Below are 11,732 nucleotides of genomic sequence, written 5' to 3'. Positions count from 1 at the left end.
CGTTGCCTTGAAATAAGCTTGGGTATATTGTACTGATTTTCAAAGAAACCTTGACAATAGCTTTGTCAAATTGTGTTATAAACAAGGCAGATGACATACTGGTTCTCAAAGTAACAGTGACAACTAATGTCAGTAAACATGGGGATTAAATTATATAATCTTACTCACTTGGGCTTTACATTCTAACACAGTTTAAATTAGCTCTCCATAGAATTTGGAGGAAGATATTCTCTACCTGGCCTGCATAATTTAATTGTAAAAAGATCATGTTCAATCATAGCCGTAGGTGTTAAGAGTTAAGTGACCGATGTCAAATTTCAAAAAGCAGTTGCAGTTTCATGCCTGTTCAGTTTCCTACTTCATGAAATAGTTAACTATTTTTTAAAATTGAGTTTTGGTGCATTTCCTAAGTGGCTACTAGCATAGAAACAAAGGTCAACGAATGGAAATCGATGTCACAAGTATATGAAGTTTCTCTTTATTCTATCACTGCAAGATAACTTACCTACCTCACATTCCACTTCCCAAAAAATTAAGGGGAAAAACTCATCTGAATGGGAACAGTAACTGAACTGAGCATGTCAAACCATGGGGTGATGTAATTTTTCAATTTGCTAAGTACTGCCTGCATTTCAGAATGCAGCAGAGGGGCTAATAAGTCAATACTTGCTCCTCTAGCTTGTTACAAGCAATTTGACAGTAGTTATGTAGTAGACAAAACAGGAGAGAGAACATTCAAAAACAGATTGGAATATAGTGGTAATTTGGTGCCTTACCTCCCTCAAAAACACAATGAATTAAATTACAAAAAATAAGGTGTGCTTTCCACAGGACGCAATGTTGAACTTTTTTTAGGGCAACATTTACCACAAAATCTCTTGGATGGTGAGGAAAAACAAAAACAAATAAAAGTGATTTCACTGCAAACACTAGGTTTCCTCTTGAAACATTTAAGAGCTATTTTTTCCATCTAGAATAGTCATGTTAATTAAAATTCAGAAATCTAAGAACATAACTACCACATATACTTCATTTTTGTGAACTGTTACACAAACATGTTTTAACAGCTTTAAACAAAGTCTAATTTAGACTCCAGTACAGCATTAACAGTTCAAACTTTAAGATGTTGAACAATCCTTTACCACTTCAGTGCAGTGTAGGAAGAATAGCACACATTAAAGTTTGTTATGAAAATAGAGTTTATTAAAAACACATCCCTATTTGTTTTTAGGAGCTTTTACCGTTACCTTCACTTAAATTAAAAAAAATAGCACTTCTAATTCTGACTTGTAAACTTTTTAAAGTCAAAACTTTTAAAAAGTTACAGCAAAAAAAGGGTAATGGTTTATTCATTTCTTTTGTGTTATTTTTGTAGCTATTTAAATAGAAGGGAAGCAATCAAATTGCTTACATATCCCATAAACTATGGAGGAGTTGTGAAATAGCAAAAGCAAATATACAGCATACTGTACAACTCTAAAGCTCTACACTCCAATGTCACTTTTTTTTTTTTTTGACAAGTATTCCAGTCTAGCGAGGAGCCTCCGTGACTGAGCCAGTAGACTCTTCAGGTTGTTCAAGAGATGAGGTAGTCTCAGGTGTTAACTCTTCAGCAGGTTTTGCACCTGTGGGTTCAGCCTCCCCCTTTTTAAGTTCTGGAACAGTGTCTGTATTTTCCACTTTGCTGCTCTGGGGTTCATGGTTTTTAACACCATCTACCCTGTCTGTCAACTCTGGTTTATCCTTTCCTCGATTTTCGTCCTTTTCTCTGCGAGATTCCCTATCTCTAGAATCTCTCTCTCTCTGTCCACTGAAACGCCTATTTCGTTCCTCCAAGTCTCTGTGTCTATCACGTTCAGGGCTTCTTCTTCCCCATTCTCTCCTTTCACGATTACCAAGGCGTTCATGATCTCTGTCGTCATTGCGGTTACCATAGCGGTCCCGTTCATTTTCTATCCGATTTCCAAAAGACCTCCTTCCAAACCTTTCCTGGTCTCTATTTGGAGTAAACGGCTGCCTGTCATTCCTGAACTGTCTTCCATCTCGATCATCAGGTCCACCAGGCCCCCCTCCAGGCATTCCACCGGGCCTTGCAAAGTGGCCAGGTGGGGGGAAAGGGCCCTTCATCCCATGAGGCGGAGGCATCCCAAAACCTCCTGGGCCTGGAGGTGGGCCTCTGTGCATCATATGGGGAGGCATATGCCGAGGTGGCATCATTGGAAACCGTTGCAGATGAGGCGGTGGCATTCCTGGGGGTCGCTGGAGTGGTATCAAACCAGGCCGTGCACCCAAAAGGCCCGTGGAAGGTGTCTGTAGCCCAATCACAGGGCTGGGTGTAACTCCTTGAGAACCTGGCAAACCAAAAGAAATAAAGTTGTAAATGGATGCAAGATATGTTCTATTTTTCTGCTGCTCCAGCAAGCTGCAACCTACAATCCCCCAACCAATTCATACACTGCAGGACTTATTCCTGACTTCCATCAACCAACCTTTGCTCCAATACAACTGCCTTCCCCCATTTAGTACCAGCATTTTCACTCAACATTAAGCTCATTTAAGTCCCATTTATTTTAACACAATAGATTTAAGCAGGTAACTCTCCCATTGCATTTGGTAGGATTAAAGAGTGCTCCAGTTTGGATGAATCATACCCAAATATAGTTGAAAGAAATGCCAGGGCTTTTGTTATAAATGAAATACTTCATCACAAATCAATTAACTCCCCTGTTTGTGTACACGGTCCAAAGTAGCTTTGTGCAGCCTCCCCCCCCCCAACTTACTATACTGTAGTCCTACAAAGTCAGTTCTGCATGTCATCTATATGGCATAGCACACACATCTTGGGTTCGTATAAAGCTCGAAGTTGGATAAAAAAAATCAGACACACGAGCAAATACCAAACACATATACAAAGATGAGAATTAGTGTATTCAGCTCAAAGGTTGCCAATATGGTGGGCATAAACACCAGTGTGCTCACCATTTACTGCCTATGGCATCTGCGAAAGGGCTCAGTAAAAATACAAAATAATAATCCATAATGCATGACAGGCTGTTCTACTTTTCCTGCTTAGCTCGTTTGCACTGGCTTAGCCCCCTCAAAATGTCCATATTTCATTGGATTGGGTATGTACCCTCCTATTAGGCAAGAGAGCACAACAGTGGCTGACATCGGTTCCTGTTTGCTAGTATAAGCCAGGTAGAATAGAAATAAATTCCGTATTTGCAAAGCTTGAAACAGAAAGTGCCTGCTGAATCTATTCCACAGGACTGGGCCAATGACAGTAAAGGCTCACTTTTGTGTTGATGTCAAATGAGCCTGGCCAACCTGAGGGAGAACCAACGGCAGAGGATCTGAGTGGCTGCACTGGGTTATAAGGCATTGGGCAACCCACAAGTTGCCCTAGACATAAATGCAAGGACCTTCAACCTGGCTCGGTAGTAGACGGGCAGCCAATGCAATGGGCAGAGAACAGGCAAACAAATTTGTATTTCTTCCAGCAATTCCAAAAGAGAGATAACACAGGAAAGTATGAGTCCCCACTCCCTCCCCAGAATAGCAACTAGCAGTTATTTTATCCTCTTTTAACATAACAAAATCAGAGTTGTACTAAAGGAAACAAACTTTGATTAGACCCCATATGGTCTCTCTCCAAAATGGCCTTACATTTCATCTGACATGTATGCTCAAAAGCACAGTAGTCTTTTAGTCCAGCAAATTTTAAACCTTTTTCCAGCGGGTGCCACTACCGAGAAGGCCCTCTGCCTGGTTCCCTATAACTTGGCTTCTCAAAATGAGGGAACTGCCAGAAGGCCCTCGGCGCTGGACCTAAGTGTCTGGGCAGAACGATGGGGTGGAGATGCTCCTTCAGGTATACTGGACCGAGGCTGTTTCAGGCTTTAAAGGTCAGCACCAACACTTTAAATTGTGCTCGGAAACGTACTGGGAGCCAATGTAGGTCTTTCAAGACCGGTGTTATGTGGTCTCGGCGGCCGCTCCCAGTCACCAGTCTAGCTGCCACATTCTGGATTACTTGTAGTTTCCAGGTAATCTTCAAAGGTAGCCCCACATAGAGCGCACTGCAGTAGTCCAAGCAGGAGATAACTAGCGCATGCACCACTCTGGCGAGGCAGTCCGTGGGCAGGTAGGGTCTCAGCCTGCGTACCAGATGGAGCTGGTAAACAGCTGCCCTGGAAACAGAATTGACCTGCGCCTCCATGGACAGCTGCGAGTCCAAAATGACTCCCAGGCTGCGCATCTGATCCTTCAGGGGCACAGTTACTCCATTCAGGACCAGGGAGTCCTCCACACCTGCCCGCCTCCTGTCCCCCCAAAACAGTACTTCTGTCCTGTCAGGATTCAATCTGTTAGCCGCCATCCATCCGCCAACCACCTCCAGACACTCACACAGAGCAACTTTCTGACAATCTATTCATACTACTAAGTGTCTTCCAGGTGGGTTGATAGTAAGCTTCTAAAGAATTAAAGCTTCTAAAGAACTGGCAACTGTTCAGCTTCCTGTCACCTTTAAGCAGGAACAAGCTTGATAAGTATTTTTCAGAAGAACCATGGGGATTTCATAACTTCTCAGTGTCATCATTCTCCTTAACTGCAAAGTCAAGTGGTCAAATGCCTAGGGAAATGGTAAATGACCCCTGGATTGTTAAGTCCAGTCAAAGGCGACTATGGGGTGCGGCACTCATCTCACTTCAGGCCGAGGGAGCCAGTGTTTGTCCTGATACATCTTTCCGAGTCATGAGGCCAGCATGACTAAACCAATTCTGGCACAATGGGACACTGTGACAGAAACCAGAGCACATGGAAACGCTATTTACCTTCCTGCCACAGCAGTACCTATTTATCTACTTGCACCAGTGTGCTTCCAAACTGCTAGGTTGGCAGAAGCTGGGAGCAATGGGAGTTCACCCTGTTTCACAGATTCAAACTGCCAACCTTCCAATTGGCAAGCCCAAGAGGCTCAGCGGTTTAGACCACAGTGCCACCTGTGTCCCTTTGGTCAAATGCCTATCGGTATGGAAACCAAAGGCAGCCACTAAAAATAAGAAAGTAGCTTGTATATATATTGTACCTAGGTTTAAATAGTATTTAAGAATCTAAACATTTTTTTAAAAAACGTGCCTGCAAGAACTTGTGAGTTTCTAAGTTTTATGGAATGTTAATGACCATTAAGCCTGCAGAAATAATACTAAAAACTGGGCCACCCAGTTTTAGGGATGGTATTTCCAGTTTCACATGGAACAACTACAACAGTAACTTTTCTTGCTTGCTACGGCTACCTTTGGGAGGCGGGGGTAGGAAGCCAAGCTACTGCTCAATCACCTATGGTAAAAATCTGAAATTTTACACCCTGGAGAAGGGGAGAGGGTTTAAATCAGGTGAGGCTAGTGTATGGAGCTCCAGATATTGCTAGATTCCAGCTTCCATTGTCCCTAATGGCCATGCTAAGCAGAGGCTGATGAGAACTGGAATCCAACAACAGATGAGCCAACGTCAGGTAAACTATGCAAGTCATCATTTAATCCTGTGGTTCAGAGTAACTAAGACAGAGGAAACCAGAGAGAAGATTAAGTGGGCTGCTCACGTCCCCAAGAGCTTGTAAATAGTATTCTAAAGGGACGGAATAGGGTTGGGGATTCATGCTTACTTTTGGTGTGTGGATGTGTTACATTTCTCCTTGCACTATCCAGGGATATTTTATGAGGAAGAAAAAGGACGATGACATCTTTCTCCATTTTCTGCTGTCAAAAACCATCCAACTCCTCCCACAATTGAGCCAGTCTCAAACAGAAACCCTCTAGGACCATACAGAACTGCTGGGAAAGGCTAGGGTGTGCATCATTTCACCACCCCCTCACACACGGACCCACACACAGTCTGAACAGGACTGCAAGGTGCCTATTCCAGGTTGGCTGAAGGAAAGAACACTCCTTTGAAGGGATGGCAATACGCTACAGAATTATCTTATAAGTTCCTCTTGCACTTGTCATAATAAGATTTGTTCCATGAAGTGGAAGCTTCTTATTTTCCCATGTCAGTACATGCCATTTACTCAGAGTTCACTAGTAAACTTCCCTTAGGAGTCATTTTCAGGTTATGATAGGAAAAGTGACAGCTAAATGGCATTCACAACATAAAGAGTTCAGCAAGTTTTCATGCTCTGTCCTTAAGAACAATAAAACTGAAAATACCTGTAGGCTTAATGAAACTAAGAGATGAAATATGCACCAACTGTTGTAATACCACAAAATATCTGAAATGCAACAATGTAGTGAATCCAAACAGTTCTTGAAATATCAAGAGCAATGCAGAAAAGATTACGAACTAGGCCATAATTTATCCTAGCACAAACCTAGTTCTCAGATTTCTGTCCTTGGATTAAAAGTTCACTGATTTGAAAGCCATGCCAAGGAATTAAAGTTCATATGCTTGCTAAATAGAAAAGGTAAGCGATCCCAACCCACTGCTAGTTAATATTTCACAGAGATGAAGTTTTGTAATTATTTGCTTGAACTGATTGTATATGGCACAAGCTACCTTAGCTTTTTCTCCAGCTGAATTTTAGCTTGGTTTCAACTTGGCCAACTTGGCAAGGAAGTTACAACTTGAAAGCTTGCACACCATTCTTACCTATTTTAACATTCCTGTGCACTGGCCATTACAGCAGAAACTATGCTTTATACAGTGCTAATACACTCATTTGGACCAAGTTATTGTTTTTACTAAATATGGTTAGATTTGTGTATGGTTTTTTAAAATGTTAACTGTTGGATGACTATTAAATACGCTTTAGACACGTTAAAGATATATTGGTGATGACAATTTGCTTTGACTGGGAGAAATACTACATTCACACCTGTTCTCTATTCCAGAGTTTCCTGTTAATTATAAGACTTGTGGCCACTTCTCATAATCATTGTTTTGAGAAGTCATGGTGCATTTGCTTCACACTGGGGCAAGTGCACAGCCAATAGCATTTTACACAAGCAGGTTTTTTGCAGTATCCAATACAATAATATTTCCCAGCTACACTTTCCAAGAACTTTGTAATCCTGCTGTAATTTGGTTGGTCAAGTACAGTCATATCTCGGGTTAAAGTTGCTTCAGGTTGAGCGTTTTCAGTTTATGCTCCATGGCAACCCGGAGTAACGCGACGCTCGCGCATGTGCTCAAAATGACGTCACGTGCATGTGTAGAAGGGGTGAATCGTGACCTGCAGATGCGGGTTGCATTCTCTTCAGGATGTGAACGGAGCTCCGGAACGGATCCCGTTCGCATCCAGAGGTACCACTGTACTTTGAACATTTTTCTGTAGCAGACTGAAGCCCCTTTCACATTGCTACAAGTTTTTTGGGGTTGGCAAGGAGTTTTTGTGTATTTTCAAGTCAGGGTTTCCTACCGCTAAACTTATGAATGTGTTTATATAAAATTTCCAACTCGTCAGGGATCAGCAATCTTATACTCCTAAGGTGTAGATGTGCATTTTCAATTCCCCAAGCTCAATTCCTTATTTCTTTAAGAATTCTGTGCCATACAGCAATACACAGAAACCTAAACACATGAACTTATTTCAGTGTTCACCTATCTCATGAGATGGGAGTGAAAAACAGCAGCAAGATTATCCCCCTTTCCAAAGTGGCAGTACTTATGTACCACACAGAGGATAATATGCTAACTGAACATTGTACTGAACGTGGAACACAGGGTTGTGATAATTGCAGAACACATAAAATGTGGTTGGGGAACCCTTGGCAAATAAGTCATGGAAGAATAAGGCAAAGCACCAGTTCTCTAAACAACAATTGGGGTATGAAAAGTGGGGATGTATATAAAATACAGCAAGGCAGAGGTGAGCAGGCATCAGGTTTGCAGGATTGACTTTGTTTTGTACTGGGACCTCAAGATCCACCAACTGGTACCTGGTGCAAAAGACACTTAAAATTAAACAATTTGGAGCCCAGGAATTTGTTTTGAGTATCAGAACTGAACAGAGCTCATAGTCCTTCCACACAAACATCCACTCATTACCTCAAGCTATCCTCATTTCAGCAATGTACTATGGGGCGAGGAGAGCCATTTTGCAGGGACTGTAGTTCACACAGATTTCTACCGGTGGATCCCAACCTATTTCTTCCCAATCCTGGACTAAGATACTCATATAATAACAGGATCAACATAGTCTTCTGAAATCTACCTCCCTGTTACTCATTTAATAAACTTTTAGTTTAAAAAAGTCAACAAAATTTAATTACTTTTAGTGCTGGCTTAGATCAAAAACTTTTTCATTTCATTGTAAGTCATTAAGTAACATTCAGAACATAAATGAAACACATTTCACAAGTAACAGAAAAGATGATAAGCTAAAAAGAAAATTTGTGGAAATTCATAGATTAGAATGCAACCAGAAGAACTGTGTGTTATATCATTTGATATGGAATCTTCAGCTAGCAGACTGATAGCTTCACAATTATGGGATGTCTTTGACAAGCTGAACAAAATAATTCTTGAGTATCACTGAGTAACTGAAATAATTCCCCCCTCCCAGAGTGCCTCATCATTTATCTTAAGTCTCTGAATGTTTTTTTTTTTAAAAAATGACCAACAAATTAATTAACGCAGGCTGCTCAAATGAGAAAACATTAATAAAAACTCAGATATTAACCCAGAAACAATTTGCAAAAATCTAATAGTGTAATAATGTAATGTTATCAGTCACCTTGAGTTGGAAATTGTACTGTAACTGAATACCTATCACTTTGAACAATCACAGAACTTTGAATGTCTGAAAAGCAGCAGGAATCTTAGAAGATATACTTAAAATCTGTATAGGATTGTGTGCATGCTGTGACTCCATTCGAGGAGTGGAAACCAGAATGTGATTGTAGGCACAGAATTCAAGCTTCCCAAGATTAATCAGTTTTCATTTAAAACAAAGGGGCGGGGGAATCTAGGCCTTATGCTTCCCCTTTCGGATCATGAACAAAATAAATTATACAAAATTATGTATATGGTTTAGCTGTGTAATTCATGCAGGTTGCAGAGTTCATATTTTCTTAGTGCAGAATTTCAGTTACTTCCTGTCAACATTTACAGAAGCAATGTGGTGTTGTGAACCAATGTTTATGTGTATTTCAATTCAAAGTTACATCACACACTTGTTTAATCATTTAAACTCATAAAACTGTGGATTATTTGCGATTCAACTTTTTTAAGCTATCAAATCCGCATTCCCATGTGGAAACATTACTTGGGGGATCAGCCACCCCAACTTTTCTGGAACTGTATCTGTAAAAATAGCAGCAGTCTAGGACCCTTTTTCCTGACATATCTGGAAAGCATTATATTCCGTAAGTCACATTTCTACATGTCACTTGAAAATGCTTGGGATGTTGTGAGAAATGTGTCTACGTAAGATACGCCAAAGCAAAAGCAACTCTGGGTAGTCTCCTCAGAAGAATCTTCCTGTTTTCCATTCATGTGTGATGCATTCTTCCATGTTGTTCTCTGTACAGAAGATTCTCTACCCCCAGTACAGTTTAGGCAGCTTTCAGATTAAGTTATGTTTCTCAGAATTTCCCTAAGCTATGATTTCATAGCCTTTAAAACACAGCAACTTTAAAAATCTGCGAAAGCTTTTCATTAAAATTACTGCATAGAACTAGTTTAGCTTTCACAGGCCTTGAATGAAAGACCTAGCAGAAGCCGCTTCTACACACCTTTAGGTTGTTGGTGGCACCCAGAAATAACTACACAATATACATAGGGTATTGGAATCCAGTTGCTCTTAAAGAGGATTCAGGTATTATAAATGCGAGGATACTGCTGCTAGAAAATCATTTTTGAACTGGGCTGTCTCCAAACCACAGGCTCATTTTCAAGAGTAGATATGTAGATCCAGGAGACTGCATACAGGTTCCTATGCCAGTAAAAGTGGCAGGCTTCCAGGCGTACTTTGCTAGCACAGGGACCACATAATATGCCTCAACCACATCAGTAGTTTTCAACACTGGCGCAGCATGCGGCTCCAACCATATAGCAGCAGTTGTTCGGCCATGCCTCACTTTGTAAAATCTGGATCAAGTCTGAGTTAACTTATTCAGTATATACAACTTCATTAAATCGCAGGTGTTTGTCAACAGTGAATATTGCAAACGACCATGAAGGAATGGGATTTGCTTTCTGAAACATCAAGACATTCTACACCTCATCAGACTGAGAGCAGAAATTAAGACCGACATCTTTGGAAATGTACACTATCCTCTGATGCTCTGCTTTACCCAAACTGTATGTGAAAGGCTCAGGCCAACCCTGTTTAAATACATCCATTTCATTTAATATGACCACCAGATAGGATACCTGGAAGAACTCATGCAAGCATTTGTGCACAGGAGTCAAGACTCATATTGACAGATGAAAACCAGTAATTAAGAAGGTAAAATCTTGAGTGGATTCTCTGCATTTTTATTTTTCACTTAAGCAAATTCCATCTCCCTTTCAAGAGACTGCCAGCTGGTGGTGCCTTTGCAATTCATATACTCTTGCGCTTCATCCAACTCCTGAGCACAACTTGATATGACACTGAGATTGTGCCCTGAGCCATTCATGTTAAGTAATCAACAGATTTCTTTTTAAAAATTCTACTTCAAAGACCACTGATATAACGATCAAGTGAATACAAGGTGTCATGAGCATGAGCTCGCTCTGAAGTATTAATCACTGCTTTTTGCAAGACTTCTGAGAGGCCCAAATAATGTACTTCTTGTTGGTATCATTACTGCAGTACGTCATATGACCTCCATTATGTTCAATGTGTGTAAGATGCCAAAGCATTAGATAGGTGTCCATTTTGAAGAACGGTACCTCCAGTATATTGATGACACCCAGTTTTCTCCCTTCCTTCCTTCAAAGCCTGCCATGTAATTTCAGAATTTATATAATGCTTGCAGGAAGTAAGCAAGAAAGCTGATAGAAACAGTTTGGAGAAGAATGAATTGTGGATAGTTGGTCGTCTTGATGACATCTATTGCTGATAGCCTTCCTGCAGTTCTTTAGGCTCAAGATGTTCGGGTATTCTGAATTCATTGTTACATGTCCGATTCCATGCAGAGGTCAGGGACATTTATCTTACCAATTTCCACCTGCAATGCCTCAGAACTGTGATCTGTCAAGCAGGTCCTCATGCCATTCCCCATAAAACTGAACACTACTTTAAGTAAACTTAGATATGTTGATCTAGCTTGTGTAGAATGCAGTCACCTCAACTAGAGAAATAAAAGTTTGTTAAAACACTTGAGGTCCCATATCTCAGCTGGATAGCTATATAGCTTTCCAGGCATAACTGCACAGATGTTTTTTACATCAGTCCCTTAACTGCTTTGTTCCAGTACAGCTTAAAAGGAAACATTTCAATTCCCTCCAGATTTTCATGTAGCACAACAGTACCAGGGATTATAGAATTTGTCTTCCTAGAATATTTCCCAAGACCAGGCATTGTGACATTTGCGTAATCATTTTTTACATTTACAAAAAATATTTATTTTATCTCTTCTCCCCCCCCCCGCCCCACACTCTTTCACACACACAGAATCACTGATGACAACAATTATGCTTGTACAATTATATGTGATTTCCAACCATCTTGGCTTTGAGTCCTGGAAGACCTGCTCCATGCCTTGAGGGCTTTTCCCACCTGGCCTGGGAGGGCAGAGCCTTGA

The 11,732-nt window shown here is 40.8% G+C and overlaps 1 protein-coding gene across 2 annotated transcripts in view; it reads right to left on the bottom strand.

Annotated features, from left to right (window-relative positions):
- Positions 1-455: 455 nt before the first annotated feature.
- The window catches only part of SCAF4 (SR-related CTD associated factor 4), a 45,392-nt gene continuing 34,115 nt past the window's right edge, over positions 456-11,732 (bottom strand). For both annotated transcript variants that reach the window (XM_081907981.1, XM_081907980.1), the window contains exon 20: positions 456-2,351. In XM_081907981.1, the coding sequence (XP_081764107.1) occupies positions 1,531-2,351 (821 nt within the window). In that variant the 3' untranslated portion in view covers positions 456-1,530. The remainder of the gene's footprint in view (positions 2,352-11,732) is intronic.

Source organism: Podarcis melisellensis, assembly GCF_964234715.1.
Source record: "Podarcis melisellensis genome assembly, chromosome: 4".
Classification (NCBI taxonomy): Eukaryota; Metazoa; Chordata; class Lepidosauria; order Squamata; family Lacertidae; genus Podarcis; species Podarcis melisellensis.
Note: the sequence above shows the minus strand (reverse complement) of the source record. Positions and strands in the feature narration are given on the sequence as shown.